Source organism: Xyrauchen texanus, chromosome 48, assembly GCF_025860055.1.
Source record: "Xyrauchen texanus isolate HMW12.3.18 chromosome 48, RBS_HiC_50CHRs, whole genome shotgun sequence".
Classification (NCBI taxonomy): Eukaryota; Metazoa; Chordata; class Actinopteri; order Cypriniformes; family Catostomidae; genus Xyrauchen; species Xyrauchen texanus.
In genome coordinates, this window is record NC_068323.1 from 11,822,218 (window position 1) to 11,847,087 (window position 24,870).

The 24,870-nt window shown below is 38.1% G+C and overlaps 1 protein-coding gene across 1 annotated transcript; it reads right to left on the reverse strand.

Moving 5' to 3' along the window:
- Positions 1-13,829: 13,829 nt before the first annotated feature.
- LOC127639727 (vascular cell adhesion protein 1-like) lies at positions 13,830-23,540 on the reverse strand. The gene is made up of 10 exons (XM_052121905.1): positions 23,416-23,540; positions 22,080-22,352; positions 20,779-21,084; positions 19,590-19,850; positions 19,021-19,296; positions 18,245-18,514; positions 17,161-17,472; positions 16,031-16,306; positions 15,529-15,789; positions 13,830-14,809 (listed from the first exon to the last, which is right to left on the reverse strand). The coding sequence occupies exons 1-10, from the start codon at positions 23,456-23,458 to the stop codon at positions 14,652-14,654; spliced, it is 2,436 nt and encodes an 811-aa protein (XP_051977865.1). The 5' UTR covers positions 23,459-23,540; the 3' UTR covers positions 13,830-14,651.
- Positions 23,541-24,870: the final 1,330 nt, after the last annotated feature.

Here is a 24,870-nt window from a genome sequence, read left to right on the forward strand (position 1 = left end):
TCCGATCCCTGGCATTTTCCAACCTCATTAGGCATTATATTAGATGACTCAGAGCTGAAATCTTGGCAAAGTGAGGTTGCAAAAGTATTGAATAAAAGGGTGCAATAATAATGGCCAATGCGTTTTGGAGGAAAATATGTATTTAATAATGAGATATTTCCTCTATTTTAATTGTTTTATTTCAATCAAAGGTTAGATTTTTGTGATTTGTTTAATGAAAGATCAAAAGGATTATCAACGCAGATTTGTTTCACTTTTTTTGCAGACTTCTTTGCTCATATTTACCAAGGGTGCCAATATTTTTGGCCACAACTGTATGTAAAGCTCAATAGCAGAATTTAAATTAGGCCTACCACAAAAGGTCATGTTCCTCAAACCATTCCTGAACAATTTTAGCAGTGTGGCAGGGTGCATTATCCTGCTATTAGAGGCCACTGCCATCAGGGAATACCATTGCCATGAAGGGGTGTACCTGGTCTGTAACAAATTTTAGGTAAGTGGCACGTGTCAAAGTAACATCCACATGAATGCCAGGACCCAAGGTTTCCCAGCAGGACATTGCCTAGAGCATCACACTGCCTCCGCTGGCCTTCTTCCCATTGTGCATCCTGCTGCCATCTCTTCCCCAGATGAACGACACACACCCACATGGCCGTCCACATGATCTAAAAGAAAACGTGATTCATCAGACCAGCACCACCTTCTTCCATTACTTCATGGTCCAGTTCTGACACTCACGTGCCCATTGTTGGCGCTTTCGGCGGTGGACAGGGATCAGCATGGGCACTCTGACCGGTCTGTGGCTACGCAACCCCATAAGCAGCAAGCTGTGATGCACTGTGTGCTCTGATACCTTTCTATCATGGCCAGCATTAAGTTTTTTAGCAATTTGTGCGTAGCTCTTCTGTGGGATCGGACCAGATAGCCTAGCCTTCGCTCCCCACGTGCATCAATGAGCCTTGGGTGCCCATGACCCTGTCGCCGGTTCACCGGTTGTCCTTCCTTGGACCACTTTTGGTAGATACTGACCACTGCATACCGGGAACACCCCACAAGACCTGCCGTTTTTTAGATGCTGTTACCCAGTCGTCTAGCCATCACAGTCTGACCTTTGTCAAAGTCGCTCAGATCCTTACGCTTGCCCATTTTTCCTGCTTCCAACACATGAAATTCAAGAACTGACTGTACACTCGCTGCCTAATCAGGGCTGGTTGTCTTATGGCTATACTTTTGAAATGGTGAGTATTTGAGTGTTTATGAACTGGCCCCATTCACTTCCATTGTAAGTGATTAACTGTAACCGCATTTTCTTGTTTCCTTTTTTTCTTAAATAGATGAGGGTCGAGTCGAAATCTAGATTTCAATTTTATTTTTTTTGTGTGAAAATGATCATTCCTCTAACAAAGAGTACTGATAATACTTTTTAGCACCACAAAACCACCAGATGTCCCCCTTTTATTATTGGTATAATTGTTTTTAGACACTGCAGCATTGTAGTGGAAACTTTGTACAGATATAATTTATCCTCTCTAACTGAAAAACATGGATTTATGTCCTGATAATTTTAAATATATGTGAAGATAACTGTAATCTCTTTCTATAATTTAGTGTCAAATAAATAAAGAGAAATAACGTCTGTGATTGTTTCAACATGGCCAGGTAGTCAAACTCCCACTCTTGTTACACTTAGTCAAATAATACGTACATGCAATAGAAAAAATAAAAAGAAAGAAAAAAGCGAATTACACCTCTAAAATATCTCTGGAGTTATATAATCTCTGTAATCCAATTAAAATATATTTGATCCATTTTGATGGCCTCTGAGCTCAGATAAGTATGCAATAAATCAAATATATAATGTTGAGTACATAAAATAGTTCATAAAAATGACACACAGTATACAAGTACATTTCAGCACTTTTAAGGCAATAAAAAAACAAGTAAAGCAAGTTGAACTGGACACAAATCTTAAGAGAAACCTAAATGCTAAACTGTGCAAGACCTGCATTTTAAATACTTCAAAACAACAGAGAAAAAAGGGTGTTCCCATGGTAACTGCTTCAGCAGACAGGAATGGGAACTCAAGCACAGCCTGTTGCTGTGTACCACGATAGCCAGACAGTCACAATGTGTTTTCCCTGACATACAGAAATGCGAAATGGCACTTCCATTATATAACTCTGATCAAAAACAAATCTGTTTATTTAATCGCTGGGGTGGCTGCACATTAATTCCATACAGATCCATTAATTCATAAAATGAAAGGCTTTCAAGAGCTAAATTCATGTTAAATCATCTTTTAAGTCCAAAGGTTGCAAGCAGTTTTTGATCACAGCATGTTACATGCATTGATGCATCTTGAAATTGAGTAGACAGATCTGATCCTTATGTTGAATCACAGTTTTCAACCACTGATGTGCAACTTAAAGGGCATGGGAGAGGTTTCAAAGTGATTTTATTCTCAAAGACATCGCTCATTTCATTCATTAGTCTCATGAATATGTATGAAGGGACAGAGCAGGCTTTTTGTACATGTGAGCAAACTTCTGGCTTGTGCTAATAAAAACCTTTTCCAAGAGCTTCTTTGGAACACACACCACAGCGTGCAAAACATCATGGTGTACTGTTTACCCAAAGGTTAAAGGATATTATGAACACTTGTGCAATATCTCCTAAAAAGGATAAATGTGTTCAATAAAATGCTCTTGCGAGAAGTGAAAGAGGTTTTCTTTGTATTGAATTCGCAACAAGAAATTTGCATGCTATTAACATCACCATGTAGGCCTAAAATCCTAAAACATTCCTGAAAGCATTTCCAATCCTAAGCTTGGTAGTCAGACCAAGTTTCACCAAAATCAAGCAACACCAATGAACACATTCTCAACTTTCTACTGCTTATTTCCACAAGAAAAATTAATGCAAGTAGAGATCATGCAATGCAGAAATAAAGTAGGTCTGATGTTTAGATGTTCAAACATATGGAAGGACGATGGAAGGTTTTTCCCAGGATTATAGTTTGGTGGACTGGACAGTTTTTCTAGATACAGCATGTAATGTTACGCCTGAGAAGCCTCTATTTGGCTGCATTAATTGTACATTAAACAAGAGGAAGGTAAAACTGTTTATTCAGGCCACATTCTATGTCAGATACAAAGCTAGAGAGAGCAACCAGTGGAGAGCAAGTGTTCTGTTTGAATTCCTTTGCTCTGAAAACACTCATTCTCACTCGTGGGATTTGTCCAAAAGGGTTTGTTAAAGTGATCTGGCTCTTTTAGCTGTTTAGCAGCATGCAAACATTTTAAAGTGATCCTAATGTTGCCATTACTGGGAAAATCAAATTGTCATAAATAAACATTACTTGGAAGGTCAAGTTTTGGGCTCATAACTCAGATATCCTCCATTTCTCCCCAATTTGGCATGCCCAATTCCCACTCCTCATGGTGGCGCGGTTACTCACCTCAGTCCGGGTGGTGGAGGGCAAGTCTCAGTTGCCTCCGCTTCTGAGACCGTCAATCTGCGCATCTTATCACGTGACTCGCTGTACATGACACTGCAGAGACTCACAGCATGCGGAGACTCATGCTACTCACGTGATCCATGCACAACTTACCACTCACCCCATTGAGAGCGAGAACCACTTATCGTGACCACGAGGAGATTACCCCATGTTACTCTACCCTCCTTAGCAACTGGGCCAATTTGGTTGCTTAGGAGACCTGGCTGGAGTCACTCAGCACACTGAACTTATTGTTCTTAAAAAATCCATAGACTTAACATTTTAAGTGTTAATAACTCAAACTATTGCGTACAAAATTGAGGCAATGGGGAATACCCAGAATACCTTGTGCTTGAATAATTTAATTATGTTTCCTTGGAAAAGGGGAACTTATAGGGGCATTTAAATAGTTGTTTAAGAATTCATAGAGGTTTAAGCTCTTAGTATTATTTGTTATTATATTGCAAATAGTTGTTTTGTATGATGTCACTATTAGGGTAATATGTGTCCCTTTTGGTCAAGTTGGACCATGTTAACTCTATTTCAGTTTATCTTGAGCATGTGCATCTGAAGTACAGGTATCTATGCATTTCTGTGGAGAGATAAGATTACTTCATGATTGACCTAGAATCAGTTATGAGCTTCATTGTTTCAGCTGTGTTACTGTTTGATTGAAATTTGAGTCCATTTAATCAAAATTACTAAGTTGAATCAACAACATTTAAATAGCAAATCTAAGTTGTCTACTTGCATCTAGTTACCTTAATGTAAATAGTTCAGTTCATTCTATGTGAAAGCCAAGTTAAGTTAACTTTATGACACAAGTTTTGGAGACGCCGTTACTCAAATCAATTGAGTAGAGAGTCAACTTATAAGGGTTTTCAGTGTGCGATTGTCTGGTTGGATGTTGTGTAGAAAAAAAGTAATGTTTAATCTTTTGACACATTGTTTTATTAATGGTATTCACAAATTATTTATTTTCATCAGTTTCTATTTGAATGTAAATGCTAAAACACTCTTTTTAAACTAGGTTTTTATGGCGCTTGCCCAAAGATGCAAAATGTGCTTTAGTGTTGTAGAAGGCTGTAATCAATTAAGTACTATATTTCTGACAAGTAGCTCTTGAGCTCGTTGCATCTCAACAAAAGGCTAAATAAATAAAACACAGTTTGTACGGATGTTGGCAACACTTGTGCTGAGGTCAGCTACTCGAGCTTCATGCCAGATGTTTCTTAATCACTGTCTTCATGAGGTATGCAGCATGCATAAGGTCAAACTGTATTCCGGAAAACTGTATTCTGATTGAGTATGCAAACCTCTGCTTCCTGTGGAACATGAGTTTGCAAGGTTATTTATGTTATGTAAGAAAGGCCTTATGCATGAGTCATTATATTCTTAAAGAAAGCCAATAGGAAGATTAACATTTTGATGTCTTCATTGTGTTAAAGAGGAAAACATAAAAGATTTGGCAGGGTTTCACTACAGGGAGCAAGAGGACAGAGAGGGCAGTGGATATATAATGTCATTTGGAATTAAAAATAGACAACCCTTGCAAATATGTGGGTATTTTTAGCAAAATGCTGTGGTCATATTGAGGGTTAAGACATTAAAAAAAAACATTAAGGATCATACCTCATTTCGCACAGTTTGTGCTTGGGATATCAGATTTGAGTGATGACTCAAATTTTGCAGCTTTTTGAGGAGAGGTGTGCTATTACTGCCTAAACGACAGGATTTATGATTTTGTTCCTGGTGGATGACATAAATGGTAAATGGTCTGCACTTATATAGCTCCTTTTTTAACCTTAGGGGTTACCAAAGCACTTTACGTGTCCCAATCACCCATTCACACACACACACACACACACACACACACACGCGCAAGGTGCTAGCCTGGCATTGGGAGTAAAGAGGTTCAGTGTCATGTGGGCCGGGAATCGAACCGCCAACCCTGCAATTAGTGGCTGACCCACTCAAAAACCTGAGCCACAGCCGTCCCATAAGGACTTACATTTAAAGGAATAGTACAATTTCAATACAAGTTGAGCTCAGTCGACAGCATTTGTGGCATAATGTTGGTTACCACAAAAATACATTTTGTCTTGTCAGTCCATTTCTTTAAAAAAAGCTAAAATATACACTAGCGGCCAAAAGTTTTGAAATAATGTACAGATTTTGCTGTTTCGGAAGGAAATTGGTACTTTAATTCACCAAAGTGGCATTCAACTGATCACACAGTATAGTCAGGACATCACTGATGTAATAAACAGCAGCATCACTATTTGAAAAAAAAAAAAACATTTTTTATCAAATCTAGACAGGCTCCATTTCCAGCAGCCATCACTCCAACACCTTACCCTTGAGTAATCATGCTGAATTGCTAATTTGGTACTTGAAAATCACTTGACATTATATCAAACACAGTTTAAAGCTATTTGGGTTAGATTGGCAAAAAAAAAAACACAGACATTGAACAACAGATCATTGGAAAAGTGTGTTATGGATCTTAACCCCATTGAGCTTTTGTGAGATCAGATAGACTGTAAGGTGCATGAGAAGCACAAGACAGACACATCTATGGCAAGTGATACAGGAAGTGTGGGGTGAAAGGTCACCTGAGTATCTGGACAAACTGACAGCTGCAATGTCAAGGACCTGCAAAGCTGTGGTTCTTAAAGGGGCCACATCCAGTTTATGACTAGAGTTAATTACATTAAATGTCTTCACATGGCTACATGTAGGTTCTAGTGAGGCATTTACAATGGAAGTGAATGGGGCCAATCCGTAAACGGTAAAATACACACTGTTTTAACAGTATAGCTACAAGACAGATAAAACGTGCTAACATAATTTTAATGTAATAAAATTGATTGCTAACCTTTTCTGTGTAAGTTATATCCAATTTTGCAACTTCATTTCTATGACAACGTAACGATGTAAACCCTAAAATGAGTAAAAACAGCCATTTAAACAACTTTACACCTCAAATAATACAAGAGTTTTAACAATATAATTATTGTAAGTGCTTTTATAAAACTATAAGCTTCTCTTTTCTACCTTTAACCCCTCCAAACAATTGGCCCCATTCACTTCCAGTGGAAGCGCCTCACTGTAACCTTGATTTTTGCTTATTATAAAGAAAAGGATGGACAAGTTGAATTACATTTTTGTGGTAATCAACATTATGCCACAAATGCTGTGGATTGAGCGTAATTTAAATAGAATTTGGTATATTCCTTTAAGGACTTGAGCCAAATCTAAAGGACCTCAATATCATAGACATGGGGTTGGGCTCTTTTGACATGGCTATGTAGTTAAGCAATGACCAAGCAATCACCCAGAATACCCTAGAAACCAAATAGTATTACCATAGGAACAACTCAAAATCTTAGCAACAGCATACCAACATTCTACCAAAAACCCCAGTATTGTGGTGTGTATTATGTGGCAGTGGTGGCCCAGTGGTTGAGGCTCAGGGTTACTGACCAGAAGGTCGGGGGGGTTCAAGCCCCAGCACCACCAAGATGCCACTGTTGGGCCCTTGTGCAAGGCCCTTAACTCCAGGTTGCTCTGGGGGGATTGTCCCTGTAATAAGTGCACTGTAAGTCGCTTTGGATAAAAGCGTCTGCCAAATGCATAAATGTAAATGTAAATTATATACAGTATAGTTTCATACACTGATCAGCCACAACATTAAAACCACCTACCTAATATTGTGTAGGTCCCCCTCGTGCTGCCAGCACCAACCTGCATTCTGAGATTATTTTCTTCTCACCACAAATGTACAGAGTGGTTATCTCAGCTACCGTAGACTTTGTCACGGTTCGAACTAGTACAGCCATTCTTTGTTGATCTCTCTCCTCATTAAGGCTTTTCCATCCACAGAACTGTCGCTCACTGGATGTTTTTTGTTTTTAGCTCCATTCTGAGTAAATTCTAGAGACTGTTGTGTGTGAAAATCCCAGGAGATCAGCAGTTACAGAAATACTCAAACCAGCCTGCCTGGCACCAACAATCATCCATGATCCAAATCACTGAGATCACATTTTTCCTCATTCTGATGGTTGATGTGAACATTAACTGGAGCTCCTGAACCGTATCTGCATGATTTTATGCACTGCTGCCACATAATTGGTTGATTAAATAATATGGGTCAGGAGATCCAGTTAATGTTCACATCAATCATCAGAATGAGGAAATATGTGATCTCAGTGATTTGGATCATGGATGATTGTTGGTGCCAGATGGTCTGGTTTAAGTATTTCTGTAACTGCTGATCTTCTGGGATTTTCACACTTCACTTTAAAAAAGTGATGAAAATAATACTCAGACATAGGAACTTGATGAATCAGACAAGCCCTGATAAAAAACATTGCCAGCCAGTCAAATGAATCATTCCACATGTTATTGGCTTCTTTTCCTGGAAGAGACTTTCATTTTGTTTTTCTAACACACAGCAGGGGGGAAGACAGCTGTAGGAATGTTTATGCTTATAATCTGAATGGGGATATGATAGGCAGAGGTCTTTGACTGATGCAACGCTGTCTCGTAAAATGAAAGCGACTGTAAGTGATATTAGCCGTTCTGGAACTTCCACGAGACTGAGCCATTGACATTGGCACTGACATTGACATCTTTCCAAAACTCTGCCCTCCACAGAGACCGTTGAGTACGACACGGAGCAGAAGAGGGTCTTCTTAAGGTTGCCAAATACAAAAGTTGCAAATTAGTGCCCTCAACTGACAACTATTATGAATCAGAATATGGCGTTAAACCTGAATGACACATTTTGGTTTGCTGTTTCCAAAGTCTAATTCTGTCTCAGAGACCTGTGAGATCTCTCTGGACACTTATTTCAGAGATATCTTCCAGGGAGTAGAAACATTTTCAGCATACCATTTCCTAATACCCGAAATGGCATTTTATAAAAAATGACAGCATCTTTAAGGTGCGGTCACATTCACCTTTGCATGACACAATTCCACGGGCGAGACACAGTTTTAATAGGAATCCGTGCTATCAGAATTTCAGCAGATGGACTTCCAGTGGCGAAGAATTTTCCAATGTGAAATTCACATTGAGTTAAAATTTGGTGAAACTTGACATTGCAAATTCACTTCATTCCTTGTTCTGGTAGTTAACTCTGTGTGGGTGGTGCTTCATAAATACGTAGCTAAACTGAATATTCATGATGGACAAGAAAATCATTTTAGTGGTGAGTTTCTTTATAATTTGACTCGGCCAGAGTTTAAAGTGTTGCATAAAAAGAGTCTGCTTAGGAGTTTTTTTGCGGGTTTCATTTGCGCTTAACCATGTTTGCCTGCAGAATTTCGCTGCGTAAAGGTAAATGTGACCATGACTTTAGCAGTGCATTTTTCAATTTAACTATGGTCTTTTCACATCGAACACATCCTTGTGCTAGAAATTCTAGGCGAGTGCAACGTATCCACAGTTTTTCTGACCAACCCTGGGTGGCGCTATGATGATTCTGATTGCCGCTGGACTGATTTTGGTTCAGGTCTTTATAAGTAGCGATGTAAAAACTACCAAAACAAGCAATCCAGATGGAGAAATCAACCATTTCAAGTATTATTTGGAGTAAAAATTAGTTCAGGCTCAACTTGTGGAGTCGTTTGCTGTAATGACACCTCATAATAGATATCAACATAACTAACCTCGGGTCATCGGTTCAAGTCATATACTCAATCAAGTGAGGCACTCATTTTGACTCTGCAAAGTACTGGCACTGAGCAGCCACATGTTATTTATTTGACTTTGAATTAAATTTGAAAAAATAAAAAAAATTCTATGCATGAAGATTGTGAATCATAAGAAACACAAGAAGAAGGTGAAAGTGAACTGTTTCTCACCCACACCTATCATATAACTTCTGAGGACATTGATTTAACCACTGGAGTAATGTGGATTACTTTTATGCTGATTTATGTGATTTTTGGAGCTTCAAAATTTTGGCACCCATTCACTTGCACTCTCTGGACCAAAAGAGCTGAAACCATTGCATCTATAAGATGTCCTACCTAATATAGTAAAACCAGATGTCCCCCCTTTGAGGCACCCAAAGAGGCTAGCACATACAGTACATATAAGCGAAACAATAAAAACAAAACAGATCACTTGGACAAGAAAGCATTTAGGATGTTGTAAAAAAGCTGCTGATATCCACTATTTTGATAGTGACTGCTGCGGTGGCAAAGGATGCTCTGTGAGAAAGCTCAGACCCTGGGTCAAACACTATCTGCTGAACAAGGGGGTTCTCCATAAATATTTGATATGGCAATCAAGCAAACAATTTGAGTGGATGAGACTCGAACTCTACAAACATTCTGTCAAAACACCAGGAAATTCCACTGCCTTTAAAATACGACAAGACTCAGCACAAATCATTGTAGCTGTTCTTTTTCACCAAAGAGTTGCAAAAGCTTTTAAGGGGGCTCTGGGGTTAGAAAGCCTCACAGTCTTGCACAAACTGTTCATAAGGAAGCTTTTAACATGATGGAGGTTTCAAAAGCTGAATAAACTATTGATCTTTCTTGTCCTCTGAGAGATCCACTGGTAAATATCAATGTAATGATTCATTCCCCTCTGCCAAGCAACATGAGTGTGAAAACACTGCAACTTTCAGTGGAGACCACTATAGCAACTTCACTGAAAATCAAGCAAAAAACATTATGTCAGGTACCCAACTAAAAATGTGTGTTTCCCAGAATGATTGGAAAAAGTTAGGTATTGATTTACTGAACAGAGCTTAAAGGTACATTTTAGTTTTTAAGGAACGTTTCCCCAATGTTCCCTTAACCTCTAAATTCCAAGATCCTTTATGCAACCATGCAAGAATAAATAAATAGACATCGATAAATTATTTTTTACATGTACACTGGCAGCCAAAAGTTTGGAATAATTTACAGATTTTGCTGTTTCTGAAGGAAATTGGAACTTTAATTCACCAAAGCGGCATTCAATTAATCACAAAGTACAGTCAGGACATTACTGATGAGCAGCCATCTCTCCAACACCTTATCCTTGAGTAATCATGCTAAATTGCTAATTTGGTACTAGAAAATCACTTGCTATTATATCAAACACTTTAAAGCTATTTGTTTTGTTAAATGAAGCTTAACGTTGTCTTTGTTTTTGAGTTGACACAGTATGCAGACTGTCTTAAGGTCAATATTAGGGCAAAAATGTTAAAAAGAAAAAGCTTTCTCTAGAAACTCACCAGTCAATCATTGTTTTGAGGGATGAAGGCTATACAATGCTTTAAACTGCCAAAAGAACTGAAGATCTCATACAAAGGTGTACACTACAGTCTTCAAAGACAAAGGACAACTGGCTCTAACAAGGACAGAAAGAGATGTGGAAGGCCAGATGTACAACTAAACAAGAGGATAAGTACATCAGAGTCGCTAGTTTGAGAAATAGACGCCTCACATGTCCTCAGCTGACAGCTTCATTGAATTCTACCCGCTCAACACCAGTTTCATGTACAATAGTAAAGAGAAGATTCAGGTGTGCAGATCTTATGGGAAGAATTGCAAAGTAAAAGACACTTTTGAAACAGAAAAACAAAAAGAAAAGGTTAGAGTGAGCAAAGAAACACAGACATTAAACAACAGATAATTGGAAAAGAGTGTTATGGATCTTAACCCCATTGAGCATTTGTGGGATCAGATAGACTGTAAGGTGTGTGAGAATTGCCCAATAAGACAGTCACATCTATGGCAAGTGCTACAGGAAGTGTGGGGTGAAATATCACCTGAGTATCTGGACAAACTGACAGCTAGAATGCCAAGGATCTGCCAAGCTGTCATTGCTGCACGTGAAGGATTTTTTGAAGTAGTTTAAGAAGTTCTGACATTTTTTTTTCAAATTGTAATAGTCATTTTTCACATTATTAATGTCTTGACTATACACAATGATCAGTTGAATGCCACTTTGGTGAATAAAAGTAACAATTTCTTTCCATAAGAGCAAACTCTGTACATTATTCCAAAAGTTTGGCCGCCAGTGTATGATTATTATTTTCATCTGATAGTTATTAAAATCATGGAGGTTAGGGTGCTTGGTGGCCTCTAGGGTTTTCTGGGTGGCTTAATTGCCCAAATCAAAAGAGCTCAACCCTAGGTTCCGATGACATTCTTGCCCCTAGATATGGCTTGTGTCCCTTCTTCAATCTAGGTCCTCCTCAGTCAAGTTTATGGGTATTTTTGACCCGATATATCATCTGATCATTTAGAAAAGTAATAGCCACCTCTCCTCAAACAAGCCGGGCCATTTGAGATATAATTTATATCTGTAGAAAAACAAATCCAGAACCCAAAGTTTGAGCAATAGTAATAGTGATGCTTGCCTCACACCACTAATGAGGCAAAAATGGAACTCTACCTTTACAGATTTCTGGATTTTCAATCATAAAAAAAGACACACATACAGTATCTTCCCAAATCCTGATAACGACCTTGAAAAGATCACTAATGAGCAGGCAAGAACCAGCCAAGAAGGTTAAAGCAGAAACTAAGCAGAAGTATCTTCAAGGATTAGTCACTGTAGAAGTATTTATTCAAAGATGAACCATTTTAAACGATCTGATGTTAGAAAAGACCAGACCAGAGAACAGGGATGAGATGTTCTCGACTATTGTCCAAGTACACTGATAGTAGGTTCACAAGTGCACCATTTACCTCTAACACACAATTACTACATAATAGTCATGTCTGCATACACTTAGGGTGTCCTCACACTAGGCAATCTGTACCATGCCCAAGCACATCTGTCCCCCAAAGTCCTGTTTGTTTGCCTAGTGTGATCATTCCGTACCATGCCTGGGTGACTATCTTCGTGCTCGTGGATACCAAGGAACCACTGAGCAATGAAGTGACAAGCTGAAAAAAGTATCTGAAGGTACAGAATGCACTCCGTAAATCTGGCAGTCTGTCGGATGAAAAGGATAAATTCCAGTGGTACGATGCTGTTGAAAATTAGGCACGTGAGAGGGCTGTGTTTCACCGCACCACAAACGACTCAAAATAAGCCACAACGTAAGAAACGTTACAATGATGTTCTCCATTGTGCTCTTCGAGAGAACTTTTCTTCCTGTTTTCTTCAAAACAAAGTCACATTTTAATGATATTCTCATGCTCAGGCCCAGAACGTTAAGTGGAGTTTGAGTGCAGGCCAGCGGGGAGTGGGCACGGTACAAGGCAACCGGGCCTAGTGTGAGTACGCCCTTAGAGTACAGACTACACATAAGGACATGGTCAGTGTGTAACTGGAAAATACAGAATTAAATATGGGTAATTAATCTGTAGTGGTGCTTGCTAAGGTAAGGATCACTATTGATGCATACGGCACTGTTTGAGCTACAGACATGAATGATACCTCAAATCATGTGGCCTGTTGAGGACAGGTGTGCTACGACTTTTCTAAACAATCAGACTTCAGATTTTTACCTGCCGGAATATAAAACAAGATAAAAATATCCCATTAACATTGCAGGAGGGATTTACACTGACTTGAGCATGTAAGCAACACCCTAGCAACCGCTTAGCAATGCACTAAAAAACAATCAGAACACCTTAGCAACAGCATAGCAAAACATTTAGTTATAACAACAGGGATTATATAAATAATTTACTGCTTGCTCTTTAAAAAGACTCTTCTATATTTAGTATGAGGGGCTAAAAAAAGATATGGATAAACCTTTAGTGGCCCTCCATCTTTCTGAGATAACATTGTTCCATTCGCACCTCTGCCTCTTCATCTTTCCCCAGAGAAAGGTGAAAAAACAACCCACCTCCCTGTTCGTTGCACCGGGATGTCACCATGGCAACAGCCTATTATAGCAACACTGGTAGGGAAAAATCAATACAAGACACTAAGAAAGGAGTGAGGACTCAATTTGGCTCATTCGATGCTAATTTGCACAGTGAAATTATAGGAAAGAAAAGGTTGTTTGAATGTGTTGATTGGTGCAATATGGACAGATGCGCATACTGTATACACAGAATGGTTTACTTTTGGAAGGTGTGCGTTCCAGCTCAATTTTTATCAACTTGTGTCCATCTTGTCAGAATTTAGGAAGCAACTTGTGCTGATAACAACAATGAAAAAGTCTCCCCACATCCATCCATGATAATCTGTGTTATGCTAACAGGGAAAGTACGGTTTTTTTAAACTGATAGTGAAAGTTCTGAAAAGTGAAATTGAAAATGAAGCTATAACAGATGGTGTGTGATGCTAATATTCCTGTAACTCTCAAAATGTCTTTGGACTTTCGCATATCACTCTCCCAGATCAAATGACAGACAATTGCCAGATGCTTGTTTAATAAATATTTATGAGCAAGAAAACACTTTTTACATCTGAAATATACACAACACACAGGTTTACATTTACATTACATTTATGCATTTGGCAGACGCTTTTATCCAAAGCGACTTACAGTACACTTATTACAGGGACAATCCCCCCAGAGCAACCTGGAGTTAAGTGCCTTGCTCAAGGACACAATGGTGGTGGCCATGGGGTTAGAACCTGTGACCTTCTGATTAACAGCCCTGTGCTTTAGCCACTACGCCACCACCACCCCAGGTTTCAAAACAGACATTTTAGAACACTTTAAGGACAATTTTTAGAACACCGCATCTTCTTCAACAGACGTTGAGGTTAACAGTAGGTATCTCTAATGTAACAAACACTTCTTTACTAGCTTCATATTTTGCAGATTTACTAAAATAATAAAAGCAGGTTTCACTAATCCTTATTCTGTCTGCCAGTGGTCAGAAACCCTAGCCCTAGCCCTTACCTCTAACCCTTAACCCTAACCTCAATTCACTCACACATTTGGATTGAAACTGCTATAGTGCAGACATGAGGTTTCAAAGAGAGCTGGCACTTCTCAACAATAAGACCACAAAGAAACTCCACCAGACCGATTTCCCTTGGCTGGGGATTCATGACAAACAATGGGCACATTGATTGTCTGTGGCTGTGGAAAATGCAGGTACCCAACCAGCTGGGGTACTGTCACCTGACATGGTGACTAAAAATTTGTTTCCGAACATGCAGTTCTCACTTCAGGGAGGCCCTGGAGGCAAAGTGTAGCTGATTCCCAAACAGTTTGAGGGGTATAAACAGTCTACACGGTGCCTGTGTTGTACTTTGTAAGGTCATATGATCCCTTCTTTCTAGCTCTCCACAGATATGTCACAAAACCAAGCAGTGCTGCTGCAGCTCCCAGGCAAACTGCAGTGGATAGAAAATCCTTCCAATCAGGCGGAGGTTTGAATCTTTTCTCTGTAATAGTAATAAAAACAAGACAAAGAATTGTCAAAAGCACATTCAGATGACTTGACACATTTTGCAATTTAAATATAAAGAATTCTTACACAGTTTCCGAGCCAGGTGCGACGTAAAAAGCCAGCAGTGACCACGATAAACAATAAGCGACAGGACAATTTCGTCAATTGCTGTTTCTATTTCTGTGGCATTGCACAGGATAGGCACTGTTCAATCTCATCGGTCAAAAGTCCCACTCAACATACAGTGACTGTGTTAAGCATCAAATATGTTGTGATTCGCTGTGATTGATGCGAGTGAGGAAAGACAATTTACTTGTGTTGCTGGAAACTTGTCAGTTCGCGTTTAGTTTGGAAACAGTGTTAAAGGTCAAAACATACTTCGATTTTCCATCTTGCGAACAGTGCGCACAACACAAATTTCATCATCAGCAGAGTATTCGCATCTAGACACGCATAGTCCTTGTCTTTGTGTAGGCATTGACTGTGCTTAAAGACTATCACAAAGCAGTTGTAATGTGCATGCGTTGAATATGTCCATATGGGCTCATGGTCAAAAGAATATACTTTGAAAGGTTGGTTACTCAGTTTTGCACAAGATGGAGTAGAACGCAGAAAAACGAAGTATACCCTAGCCTTAGGTCAATTAAATAGAAAAGTATTTTCTAGCCCAGGTACTCAGAAAAACAGTGGAAGTGTTTAACTAGTTTCACTTACCCAATACATTAATAGTGAAAACCTCTGTCTCATAACCCAGGTCATTGGTGACATTGACCTGGTATAGGCCTGTGTCATTGGGAGTGAGGTTGACCAGAAGGAAGACGCCATCAGGGGAGTAGATGTCTGTCTTGCTATCCAGCTTTCTCAGGACCACCGCAGGTGGAGGGAAGCTGACGGAGCGACAACAGATGGTGATATTCTGTCCCTCCTGAACTTCAGCAGATGGAAAAAACTCCACTGTCGTGTTCCTGGGTGGTGCTGAGTTAAGAGAGGCATGACAATTAATTACAGCAAAGACACACAGGAGGAAAAAATACAAGTATTCATTTTTGATGAAGAAGGAGAACCAGGCAAAATGAAGAGCAAGGCAGTTATTCCAATTTTAAAGAATTTTACCTAACTGTTGATATACAAGTATGAAGCAATACATCCTTTAAAAGATAAAATGTTTTAATTCGGATCAGTAAATGTGTAGATGCTTTCTAGCGCAAACTCTTACCTTTAACAGTAATCTGAACACTATCATTGTGGCTTCCATACTGGTTCGAAGCTTCACACATATACAGGCCAGAGTCATCCAGCTCAACGGAAGGGAGAGTAACCAAAGTTTCAGCCCCATCACTGGCCTCCAACTCTGTTACTACACCATCCACTACCATGCTCAGTACCATCCGCCCCACTGGAATACTGTCAGACTGGCAGGAAATGCTCACAGATTCTCCGTACTTCAACTCAGTCTGTGGGCTTACAGTAATCTTGGTTCCTCTGGGGGGATCTGTAAAAGGGAGCATAATGTCACGGAATCTGGACAAATTCTAGCAAATTATCAATTTATGTTGTGTGTCAGCCAAAAATTCCAATATGTTTGGGAAAAATTTTATCTCATCCCTGGAAAAAGAGTCATTTTTAGCTTTAAGTACTTGTAGCTAACATACCTTACTATACAAACTATACTTCTATTACTTTTTGTACTATACTTATACTTCTTTGTGTAGTTAATATACTGTACTTTGAAGTAAACTATACTATAAAATAAAATATGCGTCATGCTTTCCCGTGTCAAACTTGCCATCACTAAGCTAGGGTTCTGAGTGGTTGCTATGGTGACCAGGGTGGTTGCTTACGAGCCCAAGTCCAAAGTGCCCCCAAGTCTCTGTGATATTGTGATCCCTATAAATAGCTCCGGTCCCTCTAGGTGTACACATTTTCCCCCCACGAATTCAGGATGTGTGAGCAATTTACCACTTCAAAACAGGACATTTTGCTGTTCAACAGGGGGTCTCCCATGAGTTTTTTGCAGTCTAACAGGAGGGGTTCCATTTGAGCATTTTGATGCTTCAATACAGGACACAATGCCTTCAGTACAAGAGGTTTTGACATCTGTGCGGGGGCTGGTTGTTTGCAGCTTAAATGCTGGACAAAAGTCATCCCGTTTAGGTCATTTTCATTTTGCAACCCTATTGAGTTGGCAACCCTAGTCCCTCCTTTAATGTAAATAAAGCCTATGGGATTTTAATGCTCATTTTATAATCAACCAGGTAAAAAGTCGAATCTCTCCTCAATAAACCTGATTTAAAGGATTTAGTAATAATAATAATAGCAATGCTTGCTTTAGCCCCATTGACTTACAGTGAATTGACAATGTCGTAGAAGCTGTCTTTACTGCTTGAGCTGCAGGCACACCTTGCAAGTCCAGCAAGACTTTGCAGGTGATGCGTTTGTCCTTGACGTTAGCCTCTACACGGTAAGACAGCACTGAAGTCAGATTCTGTGTTTCACTTGAAAACGACCCAGATTCTGAGAGCAGTTCTCTCTCTTCATCCATCCACAGGATTTGGAAGAGGTTGGCTGGGAAAACTTCCTGAACAGTGCAGGTCAAGTTTATTATCCCACCCTCTAGAGAAGGTCCAGAGCTTTCTACAACAGGACTTGTAGGGAATGCTGATAAGAGACAAAAAATAAACACTGAAGTGTTTCAAAGTATAAACGCACACAAAATACTGATAAATACTTATCTACCCTAAATGAGAAAAGTTGAACATCAGTTTGATAGAGTGATTATGTAGTAAAACACACAATGTAAACAGACCAATACTCCCTCACAAACACAAGAGTTCATGTCTGCTGGCAGAGCAAAAGAACATTGTAGGAAAGCCTACAAAGTACTCCTGTTTTCTATCAGAGGAGTATTCAATCCTGTCAGCAATAACCCCAATAAACCTGTGAGTCTTTGTTAGGCCTGCTTCTGGAACATTTTCAATAAAACCTTTTATTCCTGTGTCTTATAAAAGCGAGATATTTTTAAAATTTCCCAAAACAAGGTTGAGTGAATTGCTGTTAGCTGATGATTCACAGCTAATGGTTGGTTAATTGCAACTCAAAACCAAGATACACAGTGATCTTCTCCCTTAACAGTAAGATTTAATTTGCCAATTTCCTTTTTTGAAGGATTCAATTGAGCCATTTAATGAATCTAAGAATACTTGATAGCAAATTGAGTGAAAAATCAATTGGTGACAACCTTGCAGGCCTTATTTTGAGACTTTTGCCTGTAACTAACAAACTGACAATTTAGAATAATGTTTGCTGATCCCATAGGCATAATGGCCTTTTTCCGATTCTAATTGTTTTTGACACAAACTCAAGGATATATGCTACATCAATGGATAGAGAGTTCTCTCTTTTTCAAAAGTGAACCTTTGGTGACACTTACCGAACATCTTCACTTCAGACTGCTTGGACTTCATGATTGAGTCACATTTAACCTCACAGATGTAAGTTCCTTCTAAATCAACTGTGTTGAGCAACAGTTGGGACAAGAATCCGCTGCTCTCAATCTGACTGGTGATTGGCATGTTTGTGAGACGCCTCCAGGAGAATTCAGGATGTGGGCACCCTGAAGCCACACAGGAGAGCACCAAACTGGAGCCTCTCTCAGCCACAATAACACCATTTGGTTGTAGAGTCACTTCTAGCAAATGAGCTGCAAAACATCAAAAGACAATTTGACATGGTCCCTCAAACTGAATTGTAGCAACAAGTTGAACCTCAGGAGTCATCATCTAGCCTGATTGCATACTGTAAGATCATGACGACTACTACTGTAATATGTATAAACCAGGTTTAAATTTAGGTGGTCAAGTTGGTTTTTGGTACATTGTGGCTGGTCCACCAGCCAATGACCAGCTTGGACCAGATAAATTCCAGCTAAAAACCATGTTCCAAAACACAGCTACCTGCTTTAGCTGGCTTTTTCAGGAGGGCAAGACTATGTTATCCATGTCTTAAAGACATCATTTGACAATGAAGCTCATCATTCAAGATGGGGAGCTGTAATTTCAGTGTTACACATCATTCTCTGAGTATCAAGGGATTAAGTGGTTCCTCCTTTCTACTTTAACTATTATTACAGATCATGTTGTAACTGTATTCAGCAGTGCAAATTTTGGACCACCAATATTTGTTAATACCAGACTTTCAAGGTCTTACCTTCAACGGTTAGACTGAGATTGGTCCTCTGACTCCCATACTCATTGAAAGCCTCACATACATATTTGCCAGAGTCAGCCAGCTTCACTGAGGGAAGGGTTATTGATGTTTCTGCCCCATCAATGGTCTTAAGTTCTGTTTCTGTGTTGTCCACCACCCTGCTCAACACCACACGGGTCACTGGAACGCCATCAGACAGGCAGGAAATGCTCACAGATTCTCTTTCCTTTAAAACTCCTGGTGGACTTGCTTCAATGTTTGTATTCATTGGAGGTGCTTCAAAAGGAATTTGAAGATTAGATTAGATTAGATGGGGTCATTAAATCTTTAATTCATCTGTATTTGAAATGACTCCATATACATTACCAGAGCGATTGTGTATTTATGTTAAACAATGTAAGCTTTTACTGAGCTGTTCAAAACTCATAAAAAACTACTAGTCAAACCACTGTTAATAATACACCCAAAAATGTAAGTGAGGGTGAGTATATTGACAGAATTTTCATTATCTCTCTTGAATGTCTTTAAAAGGAAGAATTTAAAAGAATGAAAAGAGATTTCCTGCTAACCTTGAACGACAACTGAAACATTGGCCTTCTTTCTTCCCAATTCATTGCTAACCTCACACTGGTAAGTGCCAGCATCTGATAAGGACACATTTTCCATGAAGAGCTCTTGATGTTTCACTATTTCAACAGACTGGCCATCTGATTTAAGAACCATCCATGTAAACACAGGCTTCGGGTTGCCCTCTGCCTCACAGGTCAAAGTTAAACTGGATCCAAAGGAGACTGTGGTCACTTCAGATACATTCACGTTGTGTGGTGCAGCTGTAAAAGCAATGGGAAAACACAGCAGGCAATGAGATGACATCATTGGGGTAGCCATCAAACAGCATTTCATAGAGGAATTGCTGTTTTGGGTTTAATTTGAAAATGGTTTACATAAATATACCTACATATGGAGCTGATCATCATGAATATGCAAGAACAAGCCTGCTGGAAAATTAATCTTAAAATGGTGGCTGAGTTTTAGAATGTGGTAGCTTGTTTCTAGCTGGTCTAATCTGGCCAAACTGACAGACCATCTTGGAACACCAACAAACCAGCGACCAACTGTTCATAACACCTTAAAGAGGTCAAGCTGTTTTTTTGGAACATGGTAGCTGGTTTCTAGCTCATCCTAGCTGGTCATTACTGGTTCAGGTTGGTTGACCATCTCGGGCCAGCAACAAACCAGTTACCAGCAGGTCATACCAGCTTAAGATGGTCAGTTTGTTTTGTGAAACATAATAGCTGGTCATTAGCTGGGCCAAAATACAGACCATCTTGGACAAGCAACCACAACTGGTTATAACATCTTAAGGTGGTCAAGCTGATTTTTGGAACATGGGAGCTGGTCATTAGCTGGTAGACCATCTTGGACCAGCCACAAACCAACTACCAACTGGCCATAACAGCTTAAGATGGCCAAGCTGTCTTTTGAATCATGGAAGATTGTTTCTAGCTGGTCTAATCTGTTAAATCATGTTGGACCAGCAACAAACCAACTAGCAGCTTGTCATACTAGCTTAAGCTGGTTAAGATGGTTTTTGGGACATGGTGGCTGATTCACTACCCAACTAGACCAGGTCAAAGACCAGCTAGAAACCAGCTACTATGTTTCAAAACACAACAACTAGTTTAAGATTTTTCATCTGGTAAAACTTTGAGCAGCTTTCTATTGAACTTCAATGGATTATGGTGAAACTGAACTTACACAGAACTTTCATGAGTCCAGATGTCTCCTTGGTCCCTTCATTGGTTGGTATACCTTCAACGTGGAGTGATGCTCTGCAGGTTATTGCCTTTCCATCATGCTCACTTGAAGGTATGAATGTGTAAGGAATCGACAAATCATCTTTGCCATGTTCCCCAGATTCACTGTGAAGAATAGTGTCTCCATATAACCATTCAATTTCAAGAAACTCAGAAGGGTATACAGATGACACCTCGCAGGTCAAGAGGCTTTCCTCGCCAAGCATCAAACAATCATTCCCAGATATAACTGGGTTACTTGGAAAAGCTGAAACATAGATTCGTAAGGTTTCAAATACAGATAAACAAGCAAAAATAATCTTTAAAATGCATTAACATAATCCTTTTTTCCCCCATAATTATGTGAATCATATGCAGCATCAACTATGAAATTGAGGAGACAGGGGCTAGTTGTCAAATGGAGAAGTTCTCTATTCTCTGAAGGACTATATCTCAGTAAGTGTTTGAGTCAAAAGTCCAATAAACATATATTTCTCTAGAAGTGGTTGGACATGTTGGCTTCAAACAACTGGTTGTTTGAACATTTTTTGTGTTGAAATTTAACACTATTAATTAATTACAATTGTTTGCTGGTCAAATGCTGGTCAATGGTTTATGGAGTGGTGGTGGTGTTGTGGGCTAAAGCACTGAACTGGTAAGCAGAAGGTCGCTGGTTCGATCCCCACAGACACCTTGTGTCCTTGAGCAAGGCACTTAACTCCAGTTTGCTCCAAGGGATTGTCCCTGTAATAAGGGCACTGTAAGACGCTTTGGATAAAAGCATCTACCAAATTTATAAATGTAAATGTTTCCCATTCATGCTGTTTTATGCATTATTGTGTGCCATAATTGTTCTAAAATTACAATTTGGCTGAAAGTCAATCAAATACCCATGATACATTTTAAATACAGAAATCTTGTATTAAAGATTCTACTTTTTTAACTTAAGATAGTATTTCCAAAAACTGTATTCATCACAAATTATTGTCAATAAAAAGCAGGTTCAAATTGTGACAACACGCCCTGCCATAGGTCAATGTGTATTAAATGAAAAGTATCTTTTGTCCTTTGCAATAATGGTGGACACGTTCAATAACTTTTTTTGTAATCGAGACTGGAGTAAACAGTCTTACAAGTAGCCTCGGTCTCCCCTAATTACTTAATTATAAAAAATACTTAAGTAATAATTAACTAATAATAGCTATAATTATTTTTACTCAAACTTACTTAAAATAAACATACAATAATGACATTGAAACTTACAATAAACTCTAATCGTTGTTTTTGCCTGTTTTGTCTCCTTCCCACAGGTTGCTTTGCAAAGTATGGTGTTTTCGTGATTCTTTGTCACGTTGTCAAAGATCAGCACAGACTCTGTGTTGTGATTCGTAACTGTGGCGTACAATGGTTTATCTTCTAACGAGGTCCACACAAACTTAACCTTCTCCAGGCAAGATCTCATGCTGCACATCACCTCTCTCCTGCCACCCACTTTGAACAGAACTCTGGGAGTCAGCTCCACCATATGTGAAACAGCTGATCAAGACAAAAAATATTTTCCTATTAAGATTTACCTGTAACTACAGTACATATGCAAACCTTTCTAAAATATAATGAGTCTAATATAACACTGTACACATGCATTAAATGCATTAGGTATAATGAATGAACAATTAAATAAACAAAGTTTTTAACGGCATTTATTAATGTTGGTTAATGTTAATAATAGTTTATTGTAAGTTCATAATTAATTAGTTAATCGTAACATAAACAATATTTAATAAAATAATAAATAAAAAAATTAAGTGTTGTAAAAGTATGTTAACTAATGCAGTTAACTAATGTTAATGAATTCAACCTCATTGTAAAGTGTTCCCATTATGTTTTATAATGCATATGTTTTTTAATGTTTTTAATAAATTACAATATTTTAATTTCTGAGCATCATAAAACACCATGAGAGACTTTTATAAAGATTATCTATATACAGTTGCATGTTTCATACTAATGGCAATTCAATTCAATTCATTTGATTTACATACTGTAGACATAATTAAGTAAAAGACAAATACATGTAGAACTTTACATTAAATCATTAAATTTGTATTAAAAAGGAAGAAAAGTTAAATGTAAACATAGACTAAAATGATTAAAACCTAAAGACAAAAATGTGTTTCATTTAAATTACAGAATTAAAATGTTATAATTTAAATATGCAAATTAACTACTTGCATATAGTGAAATCATACAATTATGCACTTAAAAATATTTCAATTTCATAATAAACTTCCATCAAATTGAAATGAGTAATCTTTAATCAAATTTAACAAAACTCAATATTTTAAGTTGAATTAACTTAATTTGATTAAACATCACAATTTGATGGAAATTTGATATGAAATTGAAATCTTTTCAATCTTAAAAATAGGCAAAACTATATTTTTCAGTGTCTAGTCTTGTATTAAGTATGATTTATGATGCTAAAATCTGCATTTGTGGTTAAAATATGCAGGTAATGTGTCTAGATAAATCATTAGCGAATGTTCTTAAATTATTTGGAATAGTTACAGAAAAGTTTTGATTAAAGTAATAAACTTACCTGCAATTGGCAGAAGCAAAGTCAAAAGCAAAGTTAAAGCCATGGTGCAAAATCTATGTCCACAAACGAGGAGCTTTCCAAGTGCACAGATTATCCAGTGTCCTTTCAAGGGAGCAAAAAAGAATTTGAACTTCACTCTCACTTTCATCAATGGTTGGGGGTTTATATGCACTGGGGGGGTGGGGCCTCTCAAGTTTGACTAGGTCATGGAGGAATTCCCCAGCAGTGCTTGTGTTTGCAATCACAGTGGGATGTAATCAGAAATGCTAGAGAAACTTTCTCCACCACCAGGCTCCCTCTGCTGTTCTAAGTGCTGTCTCAATAACAGGAAGCTGCCTGCAGTCTGAACACTTTCAAGATAATTTTCATTTTCATTATGAACTGTGGATTGATATCGCACTACATTGATAAGCTAATTGCGGATGTTGTTTTTAAGATATTCTGCGAGATATTGAGAGTTTGGGCAGTTATTTTGTCCCAGAAATGCTCAATCTACAAGAAGGTCCGTTTAAAGGGCTGGTGATGTGGTACAGTTTCAAATATACAGATCAATGCATCATCACAGGATTGTAACACCACACAGTTGTAATTATTATTATTATTATTATTACTACTTTTATTATTTGAATTATTTAAAATATAGATTATAACTAGGCAATCTTGAATAGGTTTCCAGCGAGGCTTCTGTAAATATTTAGTTCTAGATTACATTCTTGGGCTATTATTTGTATGTTTGTATCATTTATGCTTATCTCTACTGTGTTCATGCCACTTATCCTGAAACAAGTTGAAGAAATCAGAGTCATTATTTAGGCCACCTGCACAGATGTTTGCTTAGGTCTTTAACAATAGAGAGAATATTATTATGTAAACGGTATTATTATGACAGGAGATGACCCAAAGGAACTTGGCTGGATAGTGTAAGTGTCAAACGTCAGAGTGTCAAAGTGCCAGACAATTCCTCATGAGAGCACTGAAAAACTGCTTGTGTGTTTAATGTGTCTTACTAGTAAACAATTTGGACGTTGAAAAACGAGACATGAGAGACTAACACAGATTCTGCTGGTGTGAATGTCTGTACACGCTCTGTTAACGGTTCTTGAGATGGTTCTGAAAATGTGACCAAAAACATTGTGAAAACTTCCAGCATATTATATGTATACAAGCTGGAAAATATAAATAAATTAATTAATAAATAATAGGCCCTATATATATATATATATATATATATGTTTAAAAAAAACTAAAAAATGTAAATTACTCATATTAATTTCTTATACAATTTACATTATGTAATTTTTTTTTATAAAATATATACAAATATAATAATAAAATACAAAAATAATATAAATACATAATAAAACATATATTTATTTTTAAATAGATGTGTTATATACAACAAATAAAAAATCTAATATCTAAATAATTGGCCCTATCCATAATACATTCATAAAT

Bases quoted from the DNA above. Each gene is read 5' to 3' on its own strand.
- LOC127639727 (XM_052121905.1), bottom strand. From the start codon at position 23,458: ATGGCTTTAACTTTGCTTTTGACTTTGCTTCTGCCAATTGCAG. The intron at 19,297-19,589 runs GTTAGCAGGAAA...TTCCTTTTGAAG, and splicing joins TGTTTCAGTTGTCGTTCAAG to CACCTCCAATGAATACAAAC. The intron at 17,473-18,244 runs GTAAGTGTCACC...GTCTCTTATCAG, and splicing joins GTCTGAAGTGAAGATGTTCG to CATTCCCTACAAGTCCTGTT.